The sequence below is a fragment of the Chlorocebus sabaeus genome, chromosome 20, assembly GCF_047675955.1.
Source record: "Chlorocebus sabaeus isolate Y175 chromosome 20, mChlSab1.0.hap1, whole genome shotgun sequence".
NCBI classification, from domain to species: Eukaryota; Metazoa; Chordata; class Mammalia; order Primates; family Cercopithecidae; genus Chlorocebus; species Chlorocebus sabaeus.
Genome location: NC_132923.1, coordinates 96,988,034 through 97,015,811, shown reverse-complemented (window position 1 = coordinate 97,015,811; position 27,778 = coordinate 96,988,034). Strand labels below are relative to the sequence as shown.

General features: G+C 44.0%; 1 protein-coding gene across 1 annotated transcript; it reads right to left on the bottom strand.

Moving 5' to 3' along the window:
* Positions 1 to 4: 4 nt before the first annotated feature.
* On the bottom strand, positions 5 to 23,836 carry PPT1 (palmitoyl-protein thioesterase 1). The gene is made up of 9 exons (XM_007979281.3): positions 23,691 to 23,836; positions 18,630 to 18,739; positions 18,277 to 18,404; positions 17,468 to 17,538; positions 15,572 to 15,674; positions 6,984 to 7,074; positions 5,184 to 5,282; positions 3,482 to 3,553; positions 5 to 1,460 (listed from the first exon to the last, which is right to left on the bottom strand). The coding sequence occupies exons 1-9, from the start codon at positions 23,812 to 23,814 to the stop codon at positions 1,338 to 1,340; spliced, it is 921 nt and encodes a 306-aa protein (XP_007977472.1). The 5' UTR covers positions 23,815 to 23,836; the 3' UTR covers positions 5 to 1,337.
* Between the last annotated feature and the right edge of the window lie 3,942 nt (positions 23,837 to 27,778).

The window sequence follows — 27,778 nt, the reverse complement described above, 5'->3', positions numbered from 1 at the left end:
AGCATAAGAAACTACTCTTTATTTTAGACAACCTCATAAAATTATTTTCACATCCCCCTCACTTCTTGCTCTTAATCCTCATCTTTTAGTTGAAGAATAAGGCTTGAGAGAGAGAAAGGAAAAACCATAATGGGTAAACTTAGCAGCACCAACACGGTTCTTTCATCAAGGCGTAGCTCATCATTTCTCCAAACTGACATTCTACAGAAATGTCTTCCAAAAAGCGTTAAGTTTTCAGAGTGGGGACTATGATTTCCATGCTCAAGTAGTGTAGGAAATGGGAGATTGTTAGTTTTGTTTACTGTAACATGAATTCTCAGAGTCCTCAGACCCTCTAATGTGGGTTGATCTCCAGAAGGAGAAAGGGAGTGTGTAGTATTTTCCAAGCTTTTTGAGCAAACAATCCTTTTCTCACAGAACCCATCAGAAACAGTTTGGAGTATGCTGGTAAATATGTTTTAGGGATAGAAGTCAGAAAGCCTGATCTTTCCATATGGTTCCTCCTGTTCTCTGCTAAAGCCAGCAACAGAGTAAGTTGACTCTAGCATCAAGACCACTAGTCATATTAAGAAAGGGAAGGTTGGTCAAGAATGGAATAGGAAGAACTAGCTGCCTCACTTTTCACTTTCGTGCCTACATTTTCTTCACTCCCTAAGTTATATAAGATGTACATTTCCTCTCTTAAGCAACTTAATTGGATGCTACTTCCCTCCTTTTGTGACAGAGCAACTAATTCATCACTACCTGAGGAGACAAAGTGGGTGCAACAGAAGCAAGACTAGGCCAGTGGGATTTGTCTAATAATAAGATGGTAGCACAGAGGGCAACGTATTCAGAGAGGAAGGCAGCCTTAAGAAATGCAGAAATAGCCAAGCAAGATTTTTCCAAGCACTGGTTAAATCACCAGCAAAACAAAGCATTTATGTGAGTACCTCAGGCCTGGGTACCTCTTTGCTTGAAATCCGGCAAGATCTTGGAAAAACGTTTGCCCTCAGAATCTATCTCATTGCTTTAATTAGTTGTCTCCTTTGGGCCTGGGCACAGTTCTGGCACTGATCTGCAATAGACTCCCTTTCTAAAACTGAGCTTGACCACATCAAAAGTTTATAAAACAATCGCCATGGTAATTAAACTTGCATTCAACACCATATGGTAACAGAAGATGGCAAAGGATAAGCTTCAGATCTTAGATCTTTCCAAGTAGGGCATGTTAGATAAGGATAGAAGGATTAGTTGCAAGCTGGATCTGAGCTCAGGCTTGGCATGAAGGAAACTGTCTCCCATGTGGTTTGGAAGAGTTAGGGGCCCCCTGAGCTCTATTGTGAACTGTACGGGTTTCATCCAAGGAATGGTATAATGTGGGCATAAAACCATTCTTCAGACAACTGAAGATGGTCCCCTTCTGTAGCCAGAAACACTAGCTGTCCTGCATTGTCCATTTCTTTTAGCCCCAGGCGGTCCTGCAGAGGGAAAGCCATAATTAATCAAAAAGCTTAATGAAGTTTTGGAGTAAAATGGTAAATATGTTAACTCGAGATATATTGTCAAAATAAAAATTGAGGTATATTTTCAAAAATGCCAAAAAGAATATCTCCTAGTTTTTTTTTCTTTTTTTTTTTTTTTTTGAGATGGAGTCTTGCTCTGTCACCCAGGCTGGAGTGCAGTGGCACGATCTTGGCTCACTGCAACCTCCACTTCCCGGGTTCAAGCGATTCTCCTGCCTCCACCTCGCGAGTAGCTGGAATTACAGGCATGTGCCACCACGCCCAGGTAATTTCTTGTATTTTTAGTAGAGATGGGGTTTCACCGTGTTAGGATGGTCTCGATCTCCTGACCTCAGGTGATCAACCCGCCTCGGCCTCCCAAAGTGCTGGGATTACAGGCGTGAGCCACCACACCCGGCCAGTTTTTTCTAATATTAAAAATGTATATGTGATTGAGATTGCACTATATAGAGTTCTAGATTCTGCTTTTTGAAAAGCTTCTCAGAGTCAGAGTCAGAGGACTACCTATAGGTGGGCAAGCCATGGACAACACTGCCTCAGCATGCCATAAGTAAGTGGGACTGAGCCAAAGACAGGAGAACATTAGCTAGGTAACTTAAAAAACATCCAACCCAGGCCAGGCGCGGTGGCTCACGCCTGTAATCCCAGCACTTTGGGTGGCCAAGGCAGGCGGATCACTTGCGGTCAGGAGTTCAAGACCAGCCTGACCAATATGATAAAACCTCATCTCTAATAAAAATACAAAAATTAGCTGGGCATGGTGGTGGGCACCTGTAATCCCAGCTACTTGGGAGGCTGAGACAGGAGAATTTGCTTGAACCCGGGAGGTGGAGGTTGCAGTGAGCTGAGATCACGCCATTGCACTACAGCCTGGGCAACAACAGCAAAACTTCGTCTCAAAAAACAAAACAAAAAAACCATATGCAAGCCTTAGGTAACAAACCCTGGACACTTCCATATTCTGGAGTTGAAAATGTCACTACCCATAGCCTAGCTGCTGGAGAACAACCCCTGGTTGGGAAGATAAGCAGTCACGGCAGTGCCAGAATGGTGCTTCTGCCGTGGCCACCATTATTTTGAGTTTCACAATAGGGAAGTTCTTAGCTGTAATTTCTCAAGCCTTTTTTTTTTTTTAAATCAGACTCTAGCTTCCCTTTTTACCTCACCACTCAAGATGAGGCACCCAATGCAAAAGAAAAGCCAAGAGGAGACAAATGACCTCTGAAATAACATGGAGGAATTCTAGTAGAAGGTGACTGGTTCAGATGTAGTACTTATGCATTTTGGAGAGTCTGTCTCCAATATAAAATCCTTAGGGCTGGGCATGGTGGCTCACGCCTGTAATCCCAACACTCTTGGAGGTTGAGGCAGGTGGATCACCTGAGGTAAGGAGTTCAAGACCAGCCTGGCCAACATGGTGAAACCCTGTCTCTACTAAAAAAAGAAAATACTAGGCATGGTGGCGTGTGCCTGTAATCCCAGCTACTAAGGGGGCTGAGGCAGGAGAATTGCTTGAACCCAGGAGGCAGAGGTTGCAGTGAGCAAAGATTGCTCCACTGCACTCCAGCCTGGGAGACAGAGCGAGACTCCATCTCAAAAAAAAAAAAAAAGAATGCCCCTCATCATGCCTGGAGGTGTCCTGGATTTGTAGCAGACGCACCTCAGCAAAGGCAGCTAGTTTTAAAACCTTTTTATCAAAAAAAGGGAATCAGACATGAGGTTTCTCTTGTTCTTCCTTGGAAACCATAAGGTTCAGGATGTAGTGAATTTCTGTAACGCAGTGCCGGATAAGCTAGAGTAATAATCAAGAGCCTAACAAGCTTCACCCATATTGGACATAAGTCAGCTGTTTCAGGAGTATCTAGTGCTCTGAGGTGTACAGGGCAGGGCTCCAGCACCAAAGAACCCAGCAGCTTCAAGAACTGGGAGCTGAAAAAGACAGCACAACCTCCCAAGATAGATTCCCTGCCAGTTACCTGTGTGTACAGGGAGGTCTCCTGTAAGGGAATGGTTTCCTTGGCTTGGCCACTTCTGTAAAATCCAAACCACTGTAGAAGAAGCAAAAGAAATAAGGTCAGATATGACACATAGCACATACTGCCAAACTAATTTGAGACTGCTTAGAAGCTAAAACTGCCAACAAAGTGAACATCATAAAGCTGTAGCAAGAAGGAAAAATGGATAGGGTGCGTCTGAGTCATCTCTTCTTAAGGGTGGAGCCCGAGGGATGAGTTAATCTTTCTGAGGGGCTGCTTTCCACTTCCCCAGAATTTCTGCTTCCTACATTTATTAAGCAATAAATGTGAAAAATTCCTGGGCTGAGCTCTAGACATTCAAGGATGAATCTATTATCTGTTTCCAAAAACCTCCCAGTCTTGCAAGGCACAGAAACAATTCACTGTTGAGCACAGAGGTCAGCAAATGTTTTTGTAAAGGCCAGATACAAAATATTTTAGGCTTTAAGGGCCATATGGTTGCAACTACTCACTGCTGCCACTGTAACAAAAGCAGCCACAGACAGTATGTAAAAAGTAAAACTGTTCCAATGAGGACACTGAATTTAAATTTTACATAATCTTTATATGTCAAAATACTTTATATGTCTAAATAAATTTTACATAATCTTTATATGTCAAATTCTTTCCCCCAACCATTACAAAATGTAAAAACCATTCTTCACGTGTGGGTAACACCAAAACAGGTAGCCGGATGGACTGGGCCTATGGGCCACAATCGGCCAATCCCTAGTGGTGTGACATAATGTGAGGAGTGTCCTAACACAGGCTGATGATCTACAAAAGGGATCACATTCTGCTTGGAAGGGGGATGGCATCCTGGCCTTGACAGACGAATAGGAACTGTCAGGTGGAGAAGCCAAGGAAGTACTTTCTAGCGACAGAAAAACATGAACAAAGTTTGCATACAAGAGAAAAAGCAAAAGTAGTACAATATGGCTTGATCAAGAGTGTATGAAGCGTGCAGACAAGGAAGATCAGGCTGGAAACCAGGGTGAAGCCAGATCAAGGCAGACCTTGGAGGCCAAGCTTAGGAACTGATATATTTTGGGCTGCTGATTCTGAACCCTTTTTGGGTCTCTGGTCTCTGGAAAATGGATTAAAATTATAGACCCTTCCCCAGAGAATGCAATTACATAATTTTGCATAGAATTTTGGGGTTGGGGGGTAGATTACAATCTTCAGTGTCCCGTTTATGGACCTCAGGTGAAGAACTGTTCTATACAAAAGTTGGTGGAAGGGACTGCAGGTTTTTTTCCCCAGCAGGCAGCTGGAGTTTTTCATTTCATTTCACTTCAATTTCATTTTATTTTCTTTTTGAGACAGAGTCTTACTCTGTCAACCAGGCTGGAGTGCAGTGGCACGATCTTGGCTCACTGCAAGCTCTGCCTCCTGGGTTCAAGCGATTCTCCTGCCTCAGCTTCCTAAGCAGCGGGGATTACAGGTGGCTGCCACCACGCCTAGTTAATTTCTTTTTGTATTTTGAGTAGCGATGGGGTTTCACCAAGTTGGCCAGGCTGATCTTGAACTCCTGACCTCAGGTGATCTGCCTGCCTTGGCCTCCCAGAGTGCTGGGATTACAGGCATGAGCCACTATGCCCGGCTGACAGCCCTATTTTAATGACATTTACTCTCCTGGCATGTGGCTTAAGTAGTGTCTCACCTCTGAATCTACAGGGTCCACAATGGAATCATTGAGGAATTTCACCATCACAAACTTCTTCAGGGCCATCAGATTTTTCTTGTAGGACTCATTGATACCCTGAAACAAAGGCCAGCAACACCTAAGGTCATTACCATCAGATACCAGCAGGGGGAGTAAAGCCTTCCAGTTCTCTGGTCTCCCTGACCCTGTGGCACCATGTTTCTTCCCCATGGATAGGGGCTGTTTCCCAGCTTCCTGCCCAGGATATACCTGTACAGCTTTTTTTTTTCTCTAAAACACAAAACAAAAAAAAACCTTTATGTTATTTTAGGTTCAGGGGGGTACATGTGCAGTTTTGTTACAAGGGTATATTGTGTGATGCTGAGGTTTGGAGTTCTGTTGATCCTTTCACCCAAATAGTGAACACAGTGCCCAACAGGAAGTTTTTCAGCCCTAGCCCCTCCCTCCCAGCTTTTGGAGTCTCCAGTGTCTATTGCTCCCATCTTTATATCCACGTGTACCCAATGTTTAGCTCCCAATAATAAGTGAGAGCATGTGATATTTGGTCTTCTGTTTCTGTGTTCATTTGCTTAGGATAATGGCCTCCAGCTGCATCCACGTTGCTGCAAAGAACAGGATTTCATTCTCTTTTATGACTGTGCAATATTCCATGGTGTATATGTACCACATTTTCTTTATCCAGTCCACCGCTGATGGGCACCTAGGTTGGTTTCATGTCTTTGCTATGGTGAACAGTGCTGCAATAAACATGAGTGCAAGTGTTTTCTTGGTAGGACAATTTGTTTTCCTTCGGGTATATACCCAGTCATGGGATTGCTTATACAGCCCTTTTTTTTTTTTTTTTTTTTGAGATGGAGTCTCACTCTGTCGCCCAGGCCAGAGTGCAGTGGCACCATCTCAGCTCACTGCAACCTCTGCCTACCGGGTTCAAGCAATTCTCCTGCCTCAGCCTCCCGAGTAGCTGGGATTACAGGTGGCCGCCACTACGTCCAGCTAATTTTGTATTTTTAGTAGAGGTGGGGTTTCATGTGCTGGCCAGGCTGGTCTCAAACTCCTGACCTCAAGTGATCTGCCCACCTCGGCCTCCCAAAATGCTAGGATTACAGGCGTAAGACACCGCACCTGGCCTTCCTATCTGACTGACATGCCACCGGCCATGGCATACAGGTACAACTATGAATTTACACCACACTCCATAGGTGTCCATCACATAGGTGAGAGGCTTCTAGTCAGAGAAAGCCAAGACAAAATAAGAAACTGCAAATTCTGGGTGGTTCTGTGTTGTTTTTTGTTTGGTTTGTTTTTCCCTTCAAACTTTCTGTTTAAAAACAAAAAACCAAAAGACTCTCCAGATGAGTCTAATATAAACTGAGCCATCTAGTTTACCAGAACCTACCAAACCATGTTTGTGTCTGGGACATACTCAGTGCCTACTGTATCTCTCGTCTAGGTAAATCTCTAGAGAAAAATCCACCCCCAAACTGATCCATCAGGAAAGCTTCCCTCATTAAGACAGCAGCTGTGAATTTCCACCTAGCCCAGTCAGCAACCTACTGAGCTTATCCTGTGTGTTTCAACACTGGGAGAGGGAAAGAACTTACGGGAAGAAAGGCAATTGAATTTCAACCTCGCTAAAAGGAACTGAATCTCAAAGGCACTGCCTCCCAAAAAAACAGAACTTCTGTTTCCTAGGATCTGCCCAGGACAGTTTGGGTAAACAGTCACCACTGATTTGTTTATAAGGACCTAAACAGGAAAAAGAACGCACATCTATGGGAACACGGTTTGGGTGCTTACCCGCTCCTGATTTATATCTGCCAAGAAGATGCTGTGGTTGCGATATACATCCTCTTTTATGGGGTCATGCCAGTATTCGGCTTGCACGAGGCTGTAGGAAGAAAAAAGAATGAGGTGATCAAGCTGCAGGTCAGTCAGTATGCCTCGGGCATGCTCAGTGCAAAGGCCACCAAGAGACTTTAAAAGGACAAAAGGCCGGCCGGGAATGGTGGCTCATGCCTGTAATCCCAGCACTTTGGGAGGCTGAGGCAGGTGGATCACGAGGTCAGGAGTTCAAGACCAGCCTGGCCAAGATGGTGAAACCCCGTCTATACTAAACTACAAAAATTAGCTGGGCGCGGTGGCAGGCGCCTATAATCCCAGCTACTCAGGAGGCTGAGGTCAGAGAATTGCTTGAACCCTGGCGGCAGAGGTTGCAGTGAGCCGAGATCGCGTCACTGCACTTCAGCCTGGGCGACAGAGTCTCAAAAAACAAAAACAAAAGGCCAAAGTCCTCAAATCCCAGGACTTACCCTTTAATAAAGAAGACAGGACTTGCACCTATAAAACAGTCTGTCAACAAGATGCCTTGTTGAGACAAGGACTATTCAGCATAGTACAGAAAGTATAAAAGATTCAGGCAAAGGACTCATCAATATTTGCTTCCCCTGTGACACTGGGGTTTGTCGTACTTATCATGCTGATATAGTTTGGCTGTGTCCTCACCCAAATCTCACCTTGAATTGTAACTCCCACAATTCCCATATGTCATGGGAGGTGACTGAATTATAGGGGTGGGTCTTTCCCGTGCTGTTTTCTTGATAGAGAATAAGTCTCATGAGATCTGATGGTTTCAAAGAGGGGAGCTGGGCTGGGTTCCGTGGCTCATGCCTATAATCTCAGCACTCTGAGAGGCCAAGGAGGGCAGATCACCTGAGGTCAGGAGTTTGAGACCAACCTGGCCAACATGAGGAAACCCTGCCTCTACTAAAAATACAAAAATTAGCCAGGCATGGTGCCATGTGCCTGTAATCCCAGCTACTGGGGAGGGTGAGGGAGGGAGAATCGCTTGAACCTGGGAAGCAGAGGTTGCAGTGAGCCAAGATCACGCCATTGCACTCCAGCCTGGGAGACAGAGCGAGATTCCATCTCAAAAAAATAAAAAATAAAATTAAGAGGGGAGTTTCCCTGCCCAAGCTCTCTTCTTTTGTCTGCCGTCATGTGAGATGTGCCTTTCACCTTCCACCATGATTGTGAGGCTTCCCCAGCCACATGGAACTGTAAGTCCACTATAAACCTCTATTTGCCCAGTCTCGGGTGTGTCTTTATCAATAGCGTGAAAACAGACTAATATAGTAAATAAGTACCAGCAGAGTGGGGTGCTACTGAAAAGTTACCCAAAAATGTGGAAGCGACTTTGGAACTGGGTAACAGGCAGAGCTTGGCACAGTTTGGAGGCCTCAGAAGAAGACAGGAAAATGTTTGAAAGCTTGGAACTTTCTAGAGACTTGTCGAATGGCTTTGACCAAAAGCCTGATAGTGATATAGACAATAAGGTCCAGGCTGAGGTGGTTTCAGACAGAGATGAGGAACTTGTTGGGAACTGGAGCAAAGGGGACTCTTTATACTTTCTTTCCAATCTCTCTCCACTTTCCCTTCCCTTCCAGCCTCCTCAAAACGGGCACTGTTACCACAAGGCCTCACATGGGGAAATTCGAACAAACTCTATCCCGGGTTGGCAGGGAGAGAAATACAAATTTCTACAACATAAGCTCCCCGGCCAGAGCGGAAGAGCTGCCCAGAGGCAGTGGTCCTGAAAACCCCACTCAGTGGAGCAGGGTGGCGTACAGCCCAACGGAGCCAGCTACGTCAGAGGAGCAGATGAGACTGAAGTTAAAGGAAGCAACAGTCAGAGTGACATTCTAGAATGTGTTTATACATGTATTTGAAACCTTTTAAAGGTTTAGAACTCTGAACATTTATAGAATGCAAAAAAAAAAAAGTTCTTGAGGAAAATTAGAAGTGTTACTTCAGTGAACACACAGATAATAAGGAAGCAAAACAGTCTTATTGTGGATACAGAGAAAATGTGAGTGGTCTAGATAGCAGATCAAACCAGCCACAACATTCCCTTAAGCCAAAGCCTAATCCAGAGCAACGACCTAACTCTCTTCAATTCAATGAAGGCTGAGAGAGGTGAGGAAGCTGCAGAAAAAAAAAGTGTGACGCTAGCAGAGGTTGGTTTATAAGGTTCAAGGAAAGAAACCATCTCCATAATGTGAGAGTGCAAGATGGGGCAGCAAGTGCTGACGTAGAAGCTGCAGTAAGTTATCCAGGAGATCTAGCTGAGATACTTAATGAAGGTGGCGACCATGAACAACGAATTTTCAGTGTAGATGAACCAGTCTTATATTGGAAGAAGATGCCATCTAGGACTTTCACAGCTATAGAGAAGTCAATGCCTGGCTTCAAAACGTCAAAGGACCGGCTGACTCTCTTGTGAGTGCCGAATGGAGCTGATGACTTTAAGTTGAAGCCAATGCTTGGTTTTTAAATCCTAGGGCCCTTAAGAACTATGCTAAATGACTATGCCTGTGCTCTATAAATGGAACACAAAGCCTGGATGACAGCAGATCTGTTTACAGTGTGGTTTGCTGACTATTTTAAGCCCACTGTTGAGACCTATTGCTCAGAAAAAAAGATTCCTTTCAAAACATTACCACGCAGCTGGGCATGGTGGCTCACACCTGTAATGCCAGCACTTTGGGAGGCCAAGGTAGGAGGACTGTTTGAGGCCAGGAGTTCAAGACTAGCTTGGGCAACATAGCAAGACCCCACCTCTACAAAAGAAAATTCTTTCTAAAATTAGCCGAGCATGGTGGTGCATGCCTGTAGTCCTAGCTATTCAGGAGGCTGAAGCGGTATGATGGCTCGAGTCCAGAAGGTGAAGGCTGCAGTGAGCTGTGATCACACCACTGCACTCTAGTCTGGGCAACAGAGCACAATCCTGTCTCAAAAACTTTTTTTTTTAATTAAAAAAAGTTTAAAAATAAACTTAAAAAACAAACAAATATTACAGCTCATTAAAAAGCACCTGGTCACCCAAGAGCTCTGATGGAGATGTACAAAGAGATTAATGTGTCTTCATGCCTGCCATAGCACATCCATTCTACAGCCCATGGATCAAGCAGTAATTTCAACTTTCAAGTCTTATTATTTAAGAAATACATTTACAAGGTTGTAGCTGCATAGACAGTGATTCCTTTGATGCATCTGAGCAAAGTAAATGGAAGACCTGATGGAAATGATGTATCATTCTAGATGCCATTAAGAACATTAACGGGCTGGGTACCATTCACTTTGGGCGGGTGAGAAGGGAACATCAGTGGAGCCCAGGAGTTTGAGACTAGCCTGGGCAACATAAACGAGATCCCATCTCTACAAAAAAATTTAAAAATTAGTGGAGTGTAGTGGCACACACCTGTAGTCCCAGATGCTCAGGAGGCTGAGGTGTGAGGATCTCTTGAGCCTGGGAGGTTGAGGCTAGGTTGCAGTGAGCTGTAATGGCACCACTGCACTCCAACTTGGGTGACAGAGTGAGACTCTGTCTCAAAAACAAACAAAAATTCATGATTCACAGGAAGAGGTCAAAATATCAATAGTAACAGGAGTTTAAAAGTTGATTCCAACCCTCATGAGTGGTTGAGGGATTCAAGACTTCAATGACGGAAGTAACTGCAGATGTGGAAATAGCAAGAGAACCAGAATTAGAAGTGGAACCTGACGATGTGACTGAATTTGCTGCAATCTAATACAACAGATAAGGAATTGCTTCTTACGGATGAGCAAAAAAGTGGCTTCTTGAGATGGAATCTATTCCTGGTGAAGATGCTATGAACACTGATGAAATGACAACAAAGGATTTAGAATAAATATTACATAAGCTTACATAAAAGCAGTGGCAGGGTTTAAGGACTGACTCCAGTTCTGAAAGATGTTCTACTGTGGCCAAAATGCTACCAAATAGCATCGTAGGTTACAAAGAAATCTTTCATGAAAGGAAGAGTCAAATTGATACAAAGTTCATTATTGTCTCACTTTAAGAAATTAGCACAGCCACCCCCACCTTCAGCAACCATCACCCTGATCAGTCAGCAGCCATCAACATCCAGGCAAGACCCTCCACCAGCAAAAAGATCACTTGCTGAAGACTCAAATGATCATTAGCATTTTTTAGCATTAAAGTATTTTCTAATTAAGGCATGTACTTTTTTTAGGCATAATGCTACTGCACACTTAACAGACTTCAGTATAGTGTAAACATAGCTTTTACATGCACTGGGAAACCAATAAATTTGTGTGACTTGCTGTATTGTAGTATTTGCTTTATCGTGGTGGTCTAGAACCGAATCCTCAGTATCTCTGAGGTATGCCTGTAGTTTGGTACATTACTCTCTAACTTTTCTGAATGGCTGAAAAGTCTCTGAGACAGCCTGAGTAGATGCCTCAATATTTCCAGAAAACAAAGTTGCAAGTTCACCAGCTGAGGACAAAGACATGGGGAAAACGGGACAACTGGGGACAAGCACTCTGAGATCCACTGCAGGTGGGGTGCAAACTGGGAGCAGGGCCCAGAGCAGACCTGGGGAGGGCAAGTTGCTATGAAAATTAAACAGGATATGTAAAGCTCTAGCTTCCCCTGAGCTGGAACAGGGGAAGATGGAGGCCAAGGCCAAGGCCAGGGCAACACTGAAGTATTCATTGTGGCAGGGAGTGTAGGGGTGGGAGGGTACAGCATGGGGCGGGGGATGGCAGAGAGCAAACTGGAGGAAGGAGAAGGCTAGGAAGGGCTGACAGCACCTGCGAAGGCAAAAGGGAACTAGAGGGTAGATTTTACATCCAGGAAGGAGAGCGAGAACTGTTACACCATTCCTCGTTGCCCTCATCATGCCAAACCGGGGGCTTCCTCACCAGTTACTGTGTGGATTAGGATATCACGTTTGCTTTGCTAAGGTTAAGTTATCTGAAGAATGTGGAAGACCTCTTTTGGGGTCTCTGTCTAAGTCCCACTCTTGCACTCTTCCTGCCCCGCCTACTGGTTTACAGGGAGGTGGGTATGGGGAGTATGCATGGTTCCACTTCTCTGGCCACAGTTAATGACAGCAGAGGTGGACACCTGACCTGAGCCGGGGCATGGTCCCTTCCCGAAGAATCTGAATCAGGACAGAGAGATTCTAGCCTCAGACTGAGACAATCTCCTAACAGAAGATTAAACATTTGGAAGCTGTGCGAGGCCACCTTCCATCATGTGGGTGGCAGGGGAAGCTGGTCTGCATGGAGAGAAGCAGCAGCGACACAGAGAGAGAAGCAACAATGGCAATGGAGAGAGAATACCCTGGCTCCTCATGGCTCCCAATTCTTGATTCCAGGCCCTGTGAGGCCTTAGGCACCAACAGAGTATTACTTTCTTTTAAAATTTACTTTGGCTTGATATGGTTTCCTTCTTGCAACCAGAATTAATCTTCCCTAATACCAGGGGCAACCTAGGACAGCATCACAAAGACAAAATGATTTCTCCTTGTTACTTTAAGCCTTCACCATCTGCTCTGCTAAAACAGTTCTCACACTCATTCATCTGCTTGCTTGCTTTCAAAAACATGTTGGCATTTTTTATGGTCTCTTACCTCCTTTCTCCCTGTTCTCTCTGCTCTTGTGGGTTTATCACTTTTTATTCTTCTGCTACCACTTCATTAAAATTTAAGGAGGAAGGGAAGATAAATACATCAATCTACTGCTTTTAATCAGTATCTTTTATTTTTATTTTTTGAGATAGAGTCTCACTCTGTCACCTAGTCTGGGGTGCAGTGGCGCGATCTCAGCTCACTGCAACTTCCGCCTCCTGGGTGCAAGCGATTCTCTAGCCTCAGCCTCCGGAGTAGCTGAGACTACAGGTGTGCGCCACCACACCTGGCTAATTTTTGTATTTTTAGTAGAGATGGAGTTTTGCCATGTTGGCCAGGCTGGTCTCGAACTCCAGGCCTCAAGTGATCTGCCTACCAAGGCCTCCCAAAGTGCTGGAATAACAGGCATGAGCCACCGCACCCCACCTTAATCAGTATTTACATGTCACTTGTCACCCCCTGATGGACTGCTCACTTAGCATCACTAACAGAATTCTGATTGCCAAGAGTTGTTTTGGTTCACACAAAGAAAGAAAAGTATAGGCTTTTTGGAGGCAACTGGGCAAGAGTGAGAATCAAGAGTAAAGGAGAAAGAATGAAGTCTAAATACCATGCAAATCCATGAGAGCAAAGAATATGTAGAATATAAATAATTAAGTCGTGATTAGCCACAGCCAATCAAACCAGGCAAAGGGGAGAGCCTGGTGTAGCATGAGGGTAAAAAAAGGAGACAGAGGTACAGAGTATCTTAGTTTTCTATAAAAACCATCAGGTGGTACTGTTGACCCAAAACAGCTTTGTGGCTATTTGTGTAGCCAATGAGTGGGAAGAGAAAAGACAGCTAGCTGTAGGTTGTTCCAACATGAGTCAGTCACAAGGCTGTATCTTGGAAAATGGCTTCAAGAATATACTGTAATAAAAAGTTGTTATTTGACAAGAATGAGACACTTGGAAAACCCACCGGATAATTAGTTGATCCCAAACTCCAGCTATCATCTAGAGAACATCAGACCTACCATCGCAACTTCTGTTTTTTTTTTTTTTTTTTTTGAGACAGAGTCTCCCTCTGTCGCCCAGGCTAGAGTGCAATGCGCAATCTCGGCTCACTGCAAGCTCCGCCTCCTGGGTTTTTTAAGCGATTCTCCTGCCTCAGCCTCTTGAGTAGCTGAGATTACAGGCACCACCGTGCTCAGCTAATTTTTGTATTTTTAGTAGAGACAGGGTTTCACCATGTTGGTCAGGCTGGTCTCAAACTCCTGACCTCATCATCCACCCACCTCTGCCTCCCAAAGTGCTGGGATTACAGGTGTGAGCCACCGTGCCCAGCCTACAACTTCTTTTTTTTTTTTTTTTTTTTTTTTTGAGACAGAGTCTCACTCTGTTGCCCAGGCTGGAGTGCGGTGGCCGGATCTCAGATCACTGCAAGCTCCGCCTCCCAGGTTTACGCCATTCTCCTGCCTCAGCCTCCCGAGTAGCTGGGACTACAGGCGGCCGCCACCTCGCCCGGCTAGTTTTTTGTATTTTTTAGTAGAGACGGGGTTTCACCGTGTTAGGCAGGATGGTCTCGATCTCCTGACCTCGTGATCCGCCCATCTCAGCCTCCCAAAGTGCTGGGATTACAGGCCTAAGCGACCGCGCCCGGGAGGCCTACAACTTCTAAGGATAGAGCCTGGGAATCCATTTTTAATGAATTTCCCTGTGGTTCTGATATACATTAAGTTTGGAAACAAATGAACAAGCACACACTACAAAAGTAATTCTGCATCTTTTTTTTTTTTTTTTAAATAGATTTTAATAGAGACAGGGGTCTCACTATGTTGCTCAGACTGGTCTTGAACTTCTGGCTTCAAGCAATCCTCCTGCCCTGGCCTCTCAAAGAGTTGGGGTTACAAGTGTGAGCCATCGTGCCAGGCTGGCCATGCTAAATTCCCAAATACATTTGAGTAGTCAGGGACAGTGATGTAGGGAGTAGCTACCAACATAAAGAATCTATCCTCTAAATACCAACAATAATTCCTTGAGCTTAGTACTTTCTAAAGACTTTCTGTGGCCGGGCGCGGTGGCTCAAGCCTGTAATCCCAGCACTTTGGGAGGCCGAGACGGGCGGATCATGAGGTCAGGAGATCGAGACCATCCTGGCTAACACGGTGAAACCCCGTCTCTACTAAAAAGTACAAAAAACTAGCCGGGCGAGGTGGCGGGCGCCTGTAGTCCCAGCTACTCCGGAGGCTGAGGCAGGAGAATGGCGTAAACCCGGGAGGAGGAGCTTGCGGTGAGCAGAGATCCGGCCACTGCACTCCAGCCTGGGTGACAGAGCCAGACTCCGTCTCAAAAAAAAAAAAAAAAAAAGACTTTCTGTTTGTTTTTTAAAGATGGAAATTTATTCTGTTATAATTATATTGTTCTTACATAGAAAAATGCCCTTGTTTGTCTTTCTTTGTTTTTTAATTAATACACTTTTTGGAGCAAGTTTAGGTTTACAATGAAATTGAGCAGATGGTACAAAAAGATCTCATTTGAAGTCCGGGCACTGTGGCTCACGCCTGTAATCCCAGCACTTTGGGAGGCCAAGGCGGGTGGATCACCTTAGGTCAGGAGTTGGAGACCAGCCTGACCAACATGGAGAAACCCTGTCTCTTCTGAAAATACAAAATTAGCCGGGCGTGGTGGCACATGCCTGTAATCCCAGCTACTTGGAGGCTGAGGCAGGAGACTTGCTTGAACCTGGGAGGTGGAGGCTGCAGTGAGCCAAGATCACGCCACTGCACTCCAGCCTGGGCAAAAAGAGCGAAACTCTGTTTCAAAAAAAAAAAAGATCTCATTTGAATGTCATAAGGAACTACTGCTGGAATCACTGTGAGCATGAAAGTCAGCATAGTATTTTCACACAGTGACCGGTGTGTAATCTTTTCAGCTAACCATACATACCGTTCCTGAACAACTTTGGAGTACGCCCCAGCATTCAGTGTTTTTCTGATAAAGTCACAGATGTGAGAGCTCTCTCCTGGGCATCGAGGGAGTCCAAAAACACCTACAGAGGTAGATGACAAATATTCATTCCTTCAGTAATCATGTATCCAATACCCATTATGCACAAGGCGCTGTGAGAAACAAAACGAACAGGACCAAACTCTGATCTCATTCACTTGTTCCTCATGAAAATAAAGTGCAGAGAACGAATACCATCACCAGCTTCCTCCCGGTGCTGCTTACACTCCTTCCCGCCTAAGGATCTTTGTACCTGCTCATCGCTGGAGGATGTGCTGCATCACATGGCTGGACTCATTTTCAGCTCTCAGGTCTTGGTCCTAGGCAAGTCATATCTGACCAGCTTACCTCAAATAGTACCCATCCTCATTTCCTTCCCCTCCCCCAGTTATACTTCATCCTTAGCATCCTCATCAATAACACTGTTTTGAGTACCACGAATAGTTCTGAGCAAAATATTGGCAATAATTAATGTAATCCTCAAAACCACCCTGTGGAGTAGATATCATTATTTTCCCCATATCACAGATAGAAAACTGTAAATCTGAGAGGTTAAATACCTTGTCCAAGGTTAGACAATAAGGGATAAGGATCAGACACAGGCAGTTTGGCCCCAGAGCCCACTCCTTTAAGCACTACAACCACTAGTGTGTCCTTCACACAGTATCCTGTTGTTCTTGTTTTTTTCCAAGATATTGGGTCTTGCTATGTTGCCCAGACTAAAGTGCAATGGCTATTCACAGGCACAATTATAGCATGCCACAGTGCCTCAAACTCCTGGCTTCAAATGATCCTCCAGCCTCAACCTCCCAAGTAGCAGTGACTACAGGTATACACCACCTCGTGCCCGGCTATCCTCTATTTTATCGTGTACATACATATGTGTGTATATATATGTGTGTATATAAGTGCATGTATATGCATACATACATCTATGTATGTGTGTATATATGTGCATATGTCTATGTATGTATGTGTATATATGCGCACATGCGTGTGTGTGTGTGTATATATATATTTCATGAACGCAAGGACCTTGTCTGTCTTGTTCCTGGCATATAGTAGGTTTTCAATAAATATTTGTTGAATGAATAATAAAGCTGGTTTTACCAACTTGTGTTTGTATAATCCTTATACTTTTAAAAAGTGTTTTCCTACCTATTATTTCACTTTATCCTCTGAAAAATTCCTATAAGACAGGCAGGACCATATTTTGGTTTCCTCTGTGAGTGGAACCTAAGATACCAAATTACTTGCCTATGACTACTAATAGTTAATTGGGTGAGTCCAGGTTTCCTGATTATATGGAGAATTATTCTGCTCCCACATTATACCAGCTAATAGCTATACCCATCGCAACAGAGATGAAATTCCATTCTAAAGACACATCCTTCCCCAAAAGTATGGAATTCTGTCTAAACAGAAAAGCTGCTATTTCTCAAAGGGTTTAAATTTAAAGACAAAAGAGCTTACACACTATTCTTTGCCTAAGCCTAAATTCAAGAGGATATCACCAAGTCAGAGAACAGGAAAGGTCACTCGATTTTCCTAACTCCTCAACCACCGCCTGCCACGTGGCTATAACCATCTCACTTCCATGCAATCGTGTCAACAAAATTGGAGAGAAGTAGATGTCAACCTAGTGATGCAGGCCTCTGGAATCCTAAGTCTCTTCCTATGTCTCCAGCAATGCTGGCTAGTTTGTTAAAAGCTAGAGAAATAGGATTTTGCAAGGATGGCTGATGTCTTGTGCAAATACAGTTCCTAGATTTTTTAAAAATCACATGGTCATGTGGGTTAGAACAGAGAAAAAACAAAGCAAAGAGGTAAAGTTACCTTGATGTTGTCCCCCAACTGAGATCAGATTGATCATGGGAGGTGAAGGGCATCTCTGAGCCACTGCCCTCCTATGGAACAAAAGAGAGTTTTAGCTCCAACTGTCAGATGGAAATGTATCATCCACAATCAGCATCACAGACTAAGCTGGTCATCCTCTGTGGTTCCCCAAACCCACAGAGTTTCAGCATTTTCCTCTAATATGGGTGAATGCAAATCTTTCTTTCAACTTTCACAGAAAATAAATTAAGCTCTGGCTGGGCACGGTGGCTCACACCTGTAATTCCAGCACTTTGGGAGGCCAAGGTCACGGTGGCTCACACCTGTAATTCCAGCACTTTGGGAGGCCAAGGTCACGGTGGCTCACACCTGTAATTCCAGCACTTTGGGAGGCCAAGGTGAGTGGATTACTTGAGGCCAGGAGTTCAAGACCAGCCCAGACAACATGGTGAAACCCCATCTCAACTAAAAATACAAAAAATTAGCTAGGTATGGTGGTGAGCACCTGTAGTCCCAGCTACTCGGGAGGCTGAGGCAGGAGAATCGCTTGAACCTAGGATGTGGAGGTTGCAGTGAACCAAGATCACACCACTGCACTCCGGCCTGGGCAACAAGAGCAAAACTCCGTCTCAAAAAAGAAAAGAAAAGAAATTAAGTTCCATAAAGCTTCGTACATGGGAACATTTTAGGAAATTTCCCTTCCAAGATAGGTGACAATCTTGAATTGTGAAGGAGTGGATTTATCCGAATGAAAGAAAAAAAGAAATCAATTCCATATAAGTGGTACAATGTAACAAAAAGGAACTTACAGAAATTGGCCTCCCTGGGAGAATCCCATAGCGTTGTAGCCTTGCTGCAGTTTAGGATCCTTAGCAAGTGTCTGACACACTGTTGTTACTTGGGAATTGACATTCAAGAAGAAGCTGTTTTCCACGTCCTAAAAAAGAAGCCAGAGAGAAGTGACAGGATGGGACTGAAAACAACCACTGACATCTTCTCTAAGAGGTAAACTCGTTTAGGTTGGTATCCTCACATGAGCCACTCAAGGGTGAAAGTATCATTGTATGATTTGCTGCTAAAAACACAAGGCAAAGCATTTCAACAGTATATGCTATGAAAGCAGCCAGCAACTCCTCAAAGGAACAGCTGTGAAGCGCCTTACCTCCATCAAGGTCTTCCCAATCTCTAAAGATAAGACGTAAATTCCAGGTATTTTCTTCTCAACCATTTTTTTAATAGCACCCATGCTTAAGGGATTGCAACAGCTGTCTCCTAGCCAACAAAAAATAATGAAGGAAACTCATAAGTCAAAACATTATTTATTGTTTAAAAACTTTGAGGTCTCAAAGAGCATTATCAAGAACGTGAAAACAATGTACAGAATGGAAGAAAATATTTGCAAAACATTTATCCAATAAGGGCTTAATATCCAGAATATACTAGGAATTTATAACTCACTTACAACTCAAGGACAACCTAATTTAAAAACAGGAAAAGGAATTAAACAGATATTTTTCCAAAGAAGATATACAAATGTCTAACAACTAGCATGTGAAAAGCATGTGAAATGCAAAGCAAAACCACAATGAGATACCATTTCGCACAGACTAGGATGTCTTTAATAATACTTTTTAATAGAAACCAACAAGTATTGTCAAGGATGTAGAAAAACGGGATCCCTTGGACATTGCTGGTGGGAATGTAATAAGCAGCCACTGTGAAAAACAGTTTGGTGGTTTCTCAAAAAGTTAAACATACAATTACTAAATGACTCAGCAATTCAACTCCTAGTTATACACCCAAAAGAAATAAAAACACACGTCTACACAGAAGCTTGCATATAGATGTTAACAGCAGCAATATTTGTAATAGTCAAAAGGGAGAAACCATCCAGAAGGCCATGAATGAATGACTGAACAAAATGTGGTATATTCACACAATGGAATATTACTCAGTTATAAAAAGGAAGAAAGTGCTGACACATGCTACAACTTGAATGAACCTCAAAAACATTACATTAAGTGAAACAAGCCAGACTCAAAAGGTCACAGAATGCATGATCCCTTTTATATGATCAAAAAGAATAGGCAGATCCACTGATATACAGAAAACTAAGTTGGAGATTATCAAGAAGTAGTAGGAGGGGAGAACAGGGAGTGATTGCTTAATGGCTATGTGTGTTTTCCTGGGGCGTTGAAAAAGAGAGAAGTGTTAGTTGCACAACATAGCAAATACACTAAATGCCACTGAATTGCACAATTTAAAATGGTTAAATTTATATGAATTTTTACCTCAATTTTAAAAAATAGAAGAAAGAACATTTTTTGCTTAGCTCCTGTTCATCAAGTAATAACAAGCTTCAAAAGTCCATACAGGAGCTGGGTGTCGTGGCTCATGTCTGTAATCCCAGCACTTTGGGAGGCCGAGGTGGGTGGATCACGAGGTCAGGAGCTCGAGACCAGCCTGGGCAACATGGTGAAACCCCATCTCTACTAAAAATACAAAAATTAGCTGGGTGTGGAGGCGCGTGTCTGTAGTCCCAGCAACTTGGGGGGCTGAGGCAGAAGAATCGCTTGAACCTGAAGGGTGGAGGTTTCAGTGAGCCAAGATCATGCCACTGCACTTCAGCCTGGGCAACAGAGCAAGGCTCCATCTCAAAAAAAAAAAAAAAAAAAAAAAAATTCCATATAGGCCAAGCATGGTGGCTCATACCTATCATCCCAGCGCTTTGGTAAGACGAGGCAGGAGGGTTGCTTGAGGCCAGGAGTTTGAGACCAGTTTGGGCAACAAAATGAGACCCTGTCTCAAAAAACCAAAAAAGCCCATATAGGATAATTAAGACACCATATTTACAAATGAAAAATAAGCACAGGTACACATTCCCTTCCCCTATCACACAGGATATTTGGGGTGAAGAGATGCAAAGTTTTGTCTTCAGGGCCAGGACTAGGGTGAGGCAAATGAAGCATCTAGGACAGCGGTCCTCAATCTTTTTGGCACCAGGGACCAGTTTCGTGGAAGACAATTTTTCAAAACTGTTCCACCTCAGATCATCAGGCATTCGTTATTTTCTGATAAGGAGCACGCAACCCAGATCCCTCACATGCGCAGTTCACAACAGGATTTGAGCTCCTATGAGAATCTAATGCCACTGCTGACCTGAGAGGAGGTAGAGCTCATGGCCGTAAGGCTCCAGGCTCACTCACCTCCTGCTGTGTGGCCTAGTGCCTAACAGGTCACAGACCCAACCCAGGGAGTTGGGGACCCCTGCTCTAGGGCACAAAATTTAAGGAGGCACTCATTCTCAGGTTTATGTAAGTGCTGACCCTGAATTTGAGAGTGAGTGCCTCCTTAAATTTGCACTTCAGGAGCCTCTTTATCTTGTCCTAATCCCAGACTTGTTTCTTCTATTTCAAGGAACCAGAACTAGGAACAGGAAGCAAACTGGCTACTGAGTAGGAGAAGTGGAGTGAGATCATTTCCCATTTCGAACTTACTCATTCCATTTTCAACCTGCAAGAAAGCTTAAGCACCAATTTTAGAAGAAGAAAAGGCAATTGCCTAGAGAATTGTCTATTCCTTTTACTTCTCTGAAAACAACGTTCTCCACACTGAGCTGTAATTGTAGGTTACTTAACTGCCTCTGCCTCCCCTGCAACTGACTAACTGTGAGCTCTGGGAAAACACAAAGCTCCTAACTTGTGTCCTCTTGTGACCCCACAGTAGTAGCCCCAGGGTCTGGTGCAGAACCTTGAAAGTGTTTGTCTGTATTTGCTGACTCTAATTACTCCGAATATTTTTCTGTAACCCATCCCAATGAAGCTCTCACCGTCACCACTCTCCCAAAACTGCTTTTGTCAAGATTAGTCATCTTTATATTGCTAAATCCAATTATCAGTTGTCAGCCTTTATCTTCCTTGACCCATTAACATTTGATACAGTTACTCAGGACCTATCAACATTTGATGCAGTTGATCATGCCCTTCCTCCTGAAACACTTTCTTCACTTGGTGTCGAGGACACTGAGCTTTCCTGACCCCTCCACTTCACTGGTTGTTCGGATACAGTCTCCTTTGCTAGTTTCTCCTCATTTCCTCCACCTCCAAAGGGAATGGAGTACCTCAGGGCTCAGTCCTCTGTGTATACTCATTTCCTAGGTGATCTCACCAGGCCTTTAACTACTAGCTGTATGCCGAAGACTCCCTACTTAAATCTCCAGCCCGTATCTCTATCCTAGACTCCATGCTCCATGCCTCTACAACATTTCCTGGATGTCTCATGAGGATTTCGAGTTCAGTAAGCCCAAAAGCAGACTCTTGGTCTTTCCCCCACCCTAAGTCAGCTTGTCCTACAGGCTTCCCCATCTTGGTAAAATGAAAACTTCACCCTTCCAATTGTCCAGGCCAAAACCTGTGGAGTCATCTTTGGCTCCTTTCTTTCTCTCTTATTCCAAGTCTGATCTGTTAGCAATCCACCTTCAAAATCTATCCAAACTTTGACCACTTCTCAACACCTCTATTGTTACTCTACAGTTTCAAGCCATCATCATCTCTTGTTTAAATTATTGCAATAGTTTCCTAACCTGTCTCCCTGTGACTATCCATGAACCCCTACAATCTATTCTCAATACAGCAACTAAAGTGATTCTTTAAAAATGTGTCAGATCATGTCACTCATGTGGTCACAAAGTTCCCCATGACACTCTAGCCAAAGTCCCTGCATTAGTCTTACTAGGCCCAATAACTTCTGTAACTGCCCCTCCCTTCCAAACTAAACTCCTAACTTCTTCCCCTTGCTCACTCATTTCCAGCCACACTGACCTGAATGCTGTCTGTTGAATATACCAGACATACTTCCGCATCAGTGCTTTCCCATTTACTGTTCCTTCTACCAGATAGCCAAATGGCAACTGTCCTCATCCACCTGTTTTGCATTCAGATGTCACTTTTTTAATGAATTCTTTCCCAACTTTGCTTTATTAAAAGTGCAAGCCCCCACCTCATCTTTATCGTACAGCCTAGTATACTTTTCTCCATTGCACTTACCACCATTTGATATGTTGTTTTACTTATTAATTTCTTTATAATCTGCTCCTCCTACTGGAGAGTCGGTTCCAAAAGAACAAAGAATTTAGCCTGTTTAGTTCCCTACTGTATCCTCAGCACCTAGTAGGTGCTCAATAACTGTGTTAAATTAATATAGGTTGAGCATCCTAATCTGAAAATGCGAAATCCAAAATCTGAAAGCTTTTCAGAGCAGACATAATGCCACAATTGGAAATTTCCACGCCTGACCTCATGTGACAGGTTGCACAAAATTATTTAAAATATTGCATAAAATTCACTTCCAGCAGGCCGGGCGCGGTGGCTCAAGCCTGTAATCCCAGCACTTTGGGAGGCCAAGATGGGCGGATCAGGAGGTCCGGAGATAGAGACCATCCTGCCTAACACAGTGAAACCCCGTCTCTACTAAAAAAAAAATACAAAAAACTAGCTGGGCGAGGTGGCAGGCGCCTGTAGTCCCAGCTACTCGGGAGGCTGAGGCAGGAGAATGGCATAAACCCGGGAGGCGGAGCTTGCAGTGAGCTGAGAACCGGCCACTGCACTTCAGCCCGGGCGACAGAGCGAGACTCTGTCTCAGGGAAAAAAAACAAAAAAACAAAAAAAATTACCTTCCAGGTATGTGTATAAGGTGTATACGAAAAATAAATGAATTTCCTGGGTCCAACCCCCAAGATATCTTGTTGTATATATGCAAACATTTTTTAAAAATCCGAAATACTTCTCAGTCCCAAGCATTTCAGATAAGGGTTACTCAATTTGTAAATGACTGTAGGTGCCTAACAAATCTCTGTTCAATGTGTGAAGGAATAAATAAAAGGGTAGATGCGCCAGTCATGTAGCCAGCCGCGGCTCACCTAGCCTGATCAAGTGCGAGATGCCGCATCCTGACGCCACTACTGTAAGGATTAATCAAGGACAGCATGTAAAACCTCAACACCGTGCGCGGCTCTCTTTGAGCTCATCAAAGGAGAGCTCCTTCCCCTTCTCTCGTTCCAATGCAGATCCTTCAAATCCTTCAAATCTTTCAAATCCTAAAATGTCGAGGCAGCCGCGAGCTGTGGGACCAGGTCCTCGCCCTCTACACCCGCATTTTGCAGATGCGAACCGAGGCTAGAAGGAGAGAGAATCGCCAAACCCTTTTCAACTTCTCACTCACTCACCCATCCCATGCCAGATCACCAACGGCAGCGGCGCCGGCGGGTCCAGATGATGCAACGCCCGGGCAGCGCAGGTCCATGGCAGGAGAGCGACAGCCAAGAGCCACAGGCAGCTGGGCGACGCCATCTTCACTGTGTCACATGACCGCGGGCTCGAGACTCCGGGAACCGCGCTCCGCCCGCCTGGGCGTGGCGCCGCGGGCTGCAGACTGCAACCTGCGCCTCCCGAACGGATGCGCCTCCTGACGGGCGCTGGCCCTACCCTGGAGCTTTCAGGGCGACAGGTCCCCCGCCAGGCCCCGCTGGCCGAGTGGGGCTCCGCGCTCTCGTAGACCGCCCTCTGCGGTGAATCAAAACAATTGCTAACATTTATTCAGCTCTGATCAGATGCTATCAGGCACTATTCTTACAAACTTTAACGGATTCGCTCCTCCTAACAACGCTGTATGCACTCCTCCCCCTCTGACAGGTGAGGACACTGAGGCACTGAGAACTGGCACTGAGTAAGGTGCCCAAGGTCACAGAGATAGCAAATTGGTGGGTCCAAAGTCGTTGCTCTTCACCACTGCCCTGTACTGCCTTTGGAAGAAACATGCACAAAGGAAGGAAGAAAGGGAGGAGGGACAATTTCCAGCCAGGACCAATCATGGCAGGGTGTGGGGTTTGTTCTGGATATTGAAGGAGAGGTAGGATTTCAACAAGCAAAGATGAAATTCAGAAGGACTGAGATGAGCTAAGGTAGAGAGGAGAAAGACAACTGTGTTTTCTAGAAATGTCGGGGCTTCAAGACGGACGAAAGCATATGTTGGATGCATAAGAGTGAGGGGAAAACCCATGGCCACTAACTGGCCTAATCTCAGCTGGATTATTTCAAGGGTCTCTCATCAATCATTTCCTTTTCCATTCTCTCCTCTTTAATCCATTTTATGCTCTATTGCCAGATTCATCCCTCAGTCCACCTTCATAATCTCAGTTCTCTGCTCAAGTTTTTTCAATAAAACATCAAAAAAATAGTGTAAAGAATTTGTAAAGAAATTAGAGTGTATCCACTATACAATGGAATAATATGAGGCCAGTTTTATAAAAAGTGAGTATAGGGCCGGGAGTGGTGGCTCACGCCTATAATCCCAGCACTTTGGGAGGCCGAGGCGGGCAGATCACCTGAGCTCGGGAGTTCGAGACCAGCCTGACCAATATGGAGAAATCCCGTCTCTACTAAAAATACAAAATTAGCCGGGCATGGTGGTGCATGCCTGTAATCCCGGCTACTCAGGAGGCTGAGGCAGGAGAATTCCTTGAACCCGGGAGGCAGACATCGCGGTGAGCTGAGATCCTGCCATTGTACTCCAGCCTGGGCAACAAGAGTGAAACTCCATCTCAAAATAAATAAATAAATAAATAAAAAGTGAATACAGCCCAGGCAACATAGCAAGACCCCATCTCCACCCAAAAAAAAAAAAAAAAATTTTTTTTTTAATTAGCCAGGGGTAGTGGTATATCCTGTAATCCTAGCTACTAGGGAGGCTGAGGTGGGAGGATCACTTGAGCCCAGGAGTTCAAGGCTGCATTGAGCTATGATCTTGCCATTGCACTACCCTCTGGGCAACAGGGGGTTATTGTTTCTTTTTTGTCTCTCTCAAAAAAGAAAAATGAGGTAAATTTACATAAAATGATACGAAAAATGTCCTTAGTATGTTGTAAAAGAAAAGTTGATTACAAACCCACGGGATTTGTAATCAACTTTGCATTCAGATTGCTTCACAAGTGTCTTTCAGTTATTGCTCCAGTTTAAAGAAACCTTTAAAGAAATTATAAATAGTTCATTAAAGGCAGGAAACTTCATTCAGAGGGCTATATTCACGGAAAAATCCTGAAGCTACTTCAATTTGTAAGTCTTAAGTTAAAAGAAAATGCTTATACAATAAGCTTATTTTTCTTAAAACAAAACTGTATACTGTATTGTATAATGCTTTATGATTCTGCATTTTTTTTCTTTGAGACAGAGTTTCGCTCTTGTCGCCCAGGCTGGAGTACAGTGGTGTGATCTCGGCTCACTGTAACCTCCACCTCCCGGGTTCAAGCGATTCTCATGCCTCTGCCTCCCGAGTAGCTGGGATTATAGGCACGCCACCACCATGCCCAGCTAATTTTTTGTATTTTTAGTAGAGATGGGGTTTTGCCATGTTGCCCAGGCTGGTCTCGAACTCCTGAGCTCAGGCAATCTGCCCTGCTCAGCCTCCACAAGTTCTAGGATTACAGGTGTGAGCCACCGTGCCAGGCCAAAACTCTTTTTGTTTTTTACTTTTATTTTCGATTCAGGGTCACATATGTAGGTTTGCTATATAGGTAAATTGTGTGTCAAGGAGGGTGAGTGTATGTTTTATTTTGTCACCACCGTAATGAACATAGTACCCAATAAGTAACTTTTCGATCCTCTCTCTCTTCCCCCTTCCACCCTCACGTAGGCCCCAGTGTCTATTGTTCCCTTCTTTGTGTCCATGTGTACTTAATGTTTAGCTCCCACTTACAAGTGAGAACATGTGGTATTTGGTTTTCTGTTCCTGCATTAGTTTGCTTAGGATCATGACCTCCAGTTCCATCTATGTTGCTGCAGACGGCATTATCTCATTCCTTTTTTGGCTGTGTAGTATTCCACGGTGTATACCTACCACATTTTCTTTATCCAGTCTACTGTTGATGGGCACTTAGGTTAATTCCATGTCTTTGCTATTACGAATAGTGCTATGATGACATTTTTTTTTTTTTTTTTCCGACAGGGTCTTGCTCTATTCCCCAAGTTGGAGTACAGTGACACAATCATAGCTTACTGCAGCCTGGAACTCCTGGGCTCAAGGGATCCTCCCGTCTCAGCCTCTCAAAGTGCTGGGATTATAGGTGTGAGCTACAGTGTTTGGATGTGAAATTATTCTAGGTGGAAGAATTTCCACTCTCAGATTTCTTTTTTTTTTTTTTTTGAGGCGGAGTCTTGCTCTGTCGCCCAGGCTGGAGTGCAGTGGCACTATCTCGGCTCACTGCAAGCTCCGCCTCCTGGGTTCACGCCATTCTCCTGCCTCAGCCTCCCGAGTAACTGGGACTACAGGCGCCCGCCACCTCGCCCGGCTAATTTTTTTGTATTTTTAGTAGAGATGGGGTTTCACCGTGTTAGCCAGAATGGTCTCGATCTCCTGACCTCGTGATCCACCCATCTCGGCCTCCCAAAGTGCTGGGATTACAGGCTTGAGCCACCGCGCCCGGCCCACTCTCAGATTTCTGACCCAGAGTTACTTTAACAATCTTTTTTAACAACTTGCCTTTAATAAGCCTTTCCAATGTGTTCAACTTGGTTTTCACAGCAACATCTCTTTTCTCTTTATGCTCATATTTCATGTTTTCAAAAATTTAACTAAATTATGATAGCAAATATCACTGATATATTAATGAATGAGTAAGCCCAAAGTCATTTAGTAGGCAAGTAGCTCAATTGACAGGAACAGAACTATCCAAGAGTTCTGAAAAGCTGCCTCTAGTCATGTTGGCATGCAGTAGGCATAGGTAAGTAGGTAAATACATTTTAGAACTGGGAGAGTAAGTTAAATAGGGTCTAAGAAAATAACTATGTATTTATATACATATATATATGATGGCTGTACAACTCTATAAATTTGCTAAAAATCATTGGTTTGTACACATAAAATGACTGTACTCCAGCCTGGGCAACAGAGCAAGACCCTGTCTCTAAAAAAAAAAGAGAAGAAAATGAGCTTAATAGAATAAGAACTCAAAACCAAGATAATAAAACAACTGAAGAAGATGAATAGGGAAATTGCACATTTGAGAATCCAAAGACTAATAAATACCTCAAAACAAGGAACAATAGACATGGCTAGAAGTGGAATTAGTTTTTTCTTTTCTTTTTTTAAGACGTTTACACTCCTATAAATGAAATTATTGATATGGAAAAAAGATTTTAAATAATCAAAATAATGATAGATGAAAACACAAAGATATTAAAACAATCAGGTAGAAATCAGTAGATATGGAAGACAGCAGTTATTGGTGTCCCTGAAATTGAGAACTCATTAAATGGAACA

Coding starts and splice junctions, on each gene's coding strand:
- PPT1 (XM_007979281.3), bottom strand. CDS start 23,814: ATGGCGTCGCCCAGCTGCCTGTGGCTCTTGGCTGTCGCTCTCCTGCCA. Junction 18,405..18,629: donor TTGGGAAGACCTTGATGGAG/GTAAGGCGCTTC, acceptor CTTCTTTTTTAG/GACGTGGAAAACAGCTTCTT. Junction 5,283..6,983: donor CAGATATAAATCAGGAGCGG/GTAAGCACCCAA, acceptor CCTTTGTTTCAG/GGTATCAATGAGTCCTACAA.